Source organism: Cyanistes caeruleus, unplaced genomic scaffold (assembly GCF_971803275.1).
Source record: "Cyanistes caeruleus unplaced genomic scaffold, bCyaCae1.hap1.1 HAP1_SCAFFOLD_188, whole genome shotgun sequence".
NCBI classification, from domain to species: Eukaryota; Metazoa; Chordata; class Aves; order Passeriformes; family Paridae; genus Cyanistes; species Cyanistes caeruleus.
Genome location: NW_028255976.1, coordinates 123,794 through 126,596, shown reverse-complemented (window position 1 = coordinate 126,596; position 2,803 = coordinate 123,794). Strand labels below are relative to the sequence as shown.

At 53.9% G+C, this 2,803-nt stretch overlaps 1 protein-coding gene across 1 annotated transcript; it reads left to right on the top strand.

Annotated features, from left to right (window-relative positions):
• On the top strand, positions 1–2,431 carry LOC147645702 (olfactory receptor 14J1-like). Its single transcript, XM_086874303.1, has 2 exons — positions 1–234; positions 1,331–2,431. Exons 1-2 carry the CDS (start codon positions 204–206, stop codon positions 2,284–2,286), a joined length of 987 nt encoding a protein of 328 aa, XP_086730429.1. The 5' UTR covers positions 1–203; the 3' UTR covers positions 2,287–2,431.
• The last annotated feature ends 372 nt before the right edge of the window (positions 2,432–2,803 follow it).

The window sequence follows — 2,803 nt, the reverse complement described above, 5'->3', positions numbered from 1 at the left end:
GCCTCAACCCCACTGGGACACCTGGAAGTTTCCAATAAAGGTCTGGTTTTTACTTTACTGTTCTAACACTGTTGCAAAGGTTTGGGATTTTTTTCTCTTTTGATTATAAACAAGAGGAGGATGAGAGAAGCAGAAGAGGAATTGTAATCCCAGAATCACAGAACATTCTGAGTTGAAGGGGACACAACAGGAACAGCAAAGTAATGTTGGAACATTTACAGAGATGCCAGGATTGTAAGTTTGGGTGCTCAGTCTCTCTGCTGGGAGCCTCCTAAACAGCCTAAATGCACTGCTCTGATATTGTCATTGGTATCTGGGGCTCTCAGGGAGGCTCTGGCATCTGCAGCAGCTGAGTCAGGCCCTGCCCTTGGGATTGCTGCCAGGCAGGTGTGTCCATGGGAATGGGGTGTCCCAGCTTCCCTGTGACCTGTGGGGCTGTGGGCAAAGCAGTCCATGGCAAAGGGGAATGAGCTGAGCCCCCTCCCTGAGATCCCATCATGGGCACACCTGGGGATCTCCTTGCTGTGTCCTTCCAAGCTCTGAGCTGCCCTCCTGGCTGCAAATCTGTGCCAGAGCCTCTCAGAGTTCCCTGAATGTCCCACGGGGAAGGGCAGAGATGCCACAGCTGAGGAAATGCTGTTGGCTCTGCCAAGGGAGCCGTGAGTGTCCTTGGCAGAGGGGGATGCTGAGACCTTGCCCAGAGACCTTTAGAGAGGGTGAGACATTCAGGGATCCCTCTGCTCTGGGCAGGGTCTGGTTTATGCCAGGGTGACACGGGAGTGTGACTGTGCTCTGATTCCAGCCAAAGGTGCAAACCCAGGGCAGTTGGGAACAAGTCCACCCAGCCCCTCACCTTCCCTAAGCCACAGGGAATCCTTTGCCTCTCACATCTCTCAGTGGGAAATTCTGAGTGCAGCAGGAATGCTGGGGATTTCTGACCTCAGAGAACCAGGAATGATCTCTGGGCAGTAAAACAATTCCTAAAACCAACTCCTGCTATACTTTAGAAGTGTGTGTGCAGATGGCAACAAGCCCTTCTGCATTAGAAGTGATTCCCCTTTAAAAATCCTGAATATCCAGCCTTTTCCCTCTCCTGCATGGCCACAAACCCAGGGCAGCAGGGCAGGGATGGCTCCTGGAGAGGCCCCAGGTACAGGCCTGGCTGCTCCTGGCACCGCACAGCTGGAGCACAGGCAGGGACCTGGGTGAAGATTTTCCCAGAGCAGAAACAAGGGTGGGTGAGTCCCAGTAGGATAATCTACACGGAATGGCCCAAGTTTGGCTCAAAGCAGACTCTCCTGACTTGCCCCTGTCCTTTGTCCATGAACAGGTCCCCATGTGCAGCCACAGCAAATGTCCAACAGCAGCTCCATCAGCCACTTCCTCCTGCTGGCATTGGCAGACACGCGGCAGCTGCAGCTCCTGCACTTCTGCCTCTTCCTGGGCATCTCCCTGGCTGCCCTCCTGGGCAACGGCCTCATCATCAGCGCCGTAGCCTGCAGCCACCACCTGCACAGCCCCATGTTCTTCTTCCTGCTCAACCTGGCCCTCAGCGACCTGGGCTGCATCTGCACCACTGTGCCCAAAGCCATGCACAATTCCCTCTGGGACACCAGACACATCTCCTACACAGGATGTGAGGCACAAGTATTTTTCTTTCTGTTCTTCATCTCAGCAGAGCTTTCCCTGCTGACCATCATGTGCTACGACCGCTACGTGTCCATCTGCAAACCCCTGCACTACGGGACCCTCCTGGGCAGCAGAGCTTGTGCCCACATGGCAGCAGCTGCCTGGGCCAGTGCCTTTCTCAATGCTCTCATGCAAACAGCCAATACATTTTCCCTGCCCCTGTGCCAGGGCAATGCCCTGGGCCAGTTCTTCTGTGAAATCCCACAGATCCTCAAGCTCTCCTGCTCCAATTCCTACACTAGAGAACTTGGGCTCATTGCAGTCAGTGTCTGTTTGGTATTTGTCTGTTTTTTGTTCATTATTTTCTCCTATGTGCAGATCTTCAGGGCTGTGCTGAGGATCCCCTCTGAGCAGGGACAGCACAAAGCCTTTTCCACCTGCCTCCCTCACCTGGCTGTGGTCTCCCTGTTCCTCAGCACTGCAGCATTTGCCTACCTGAAGCCCCCCTCCATCTCCTCCCCATCCCTGGATCTGGCAGTGTCAGTTCTGTACTCGGTGGTGCCTCCAGCCCTGAACCCCCTCATCTACAGCCTGAGGAACCAGGAGCTCAAGGCTGCAGTGTGGACACTGATGACTGGATGGTTTCGGAAACATTAAACTGCTGGCCAGTTTCTCCAAATCACTTGTAGTAAAAGTAATCTTTGATAATTCTTAGTGGTTTCATATTGGATGTTTTCTTTTTTAGAAAACTTAGTTTTACTTTTTAGAACTTCTCCACAATAAAATATCATTGTTTCTGCCATTTCTCATTTTGTCTCTCTCTCCGTCCTCCCTGTTGCCACAGACTGTGTCAATAAGGAGCTGAGGTCTTGCTGGCTTTAAAGGAACTAAAGGATGTCCCAGCAAAGTTTTCTCCAGAGATTCCCCTTTTGTTCCCTTCTCTGGAGCTGCAGCAGCAGTGTCTGTGTGCAGAGCTGGGGGCAGATCAGTGCTGGCACAGCAGCTGTGCCCAGGAGCAGCAGCACTTGGTGTTGCCAGTGCTGCTCCCGTGCCACTGCCCCGCTGCCCTCCTGGCCCTGGTGTTGCTGCAGGGCCTGAGTGCTCTCGGGGCCGGGCACAGCCCTGGGGGTGGCAGTGCCGGGGCTGCAGCAGGGACAGGCCATGGGCACTGCTG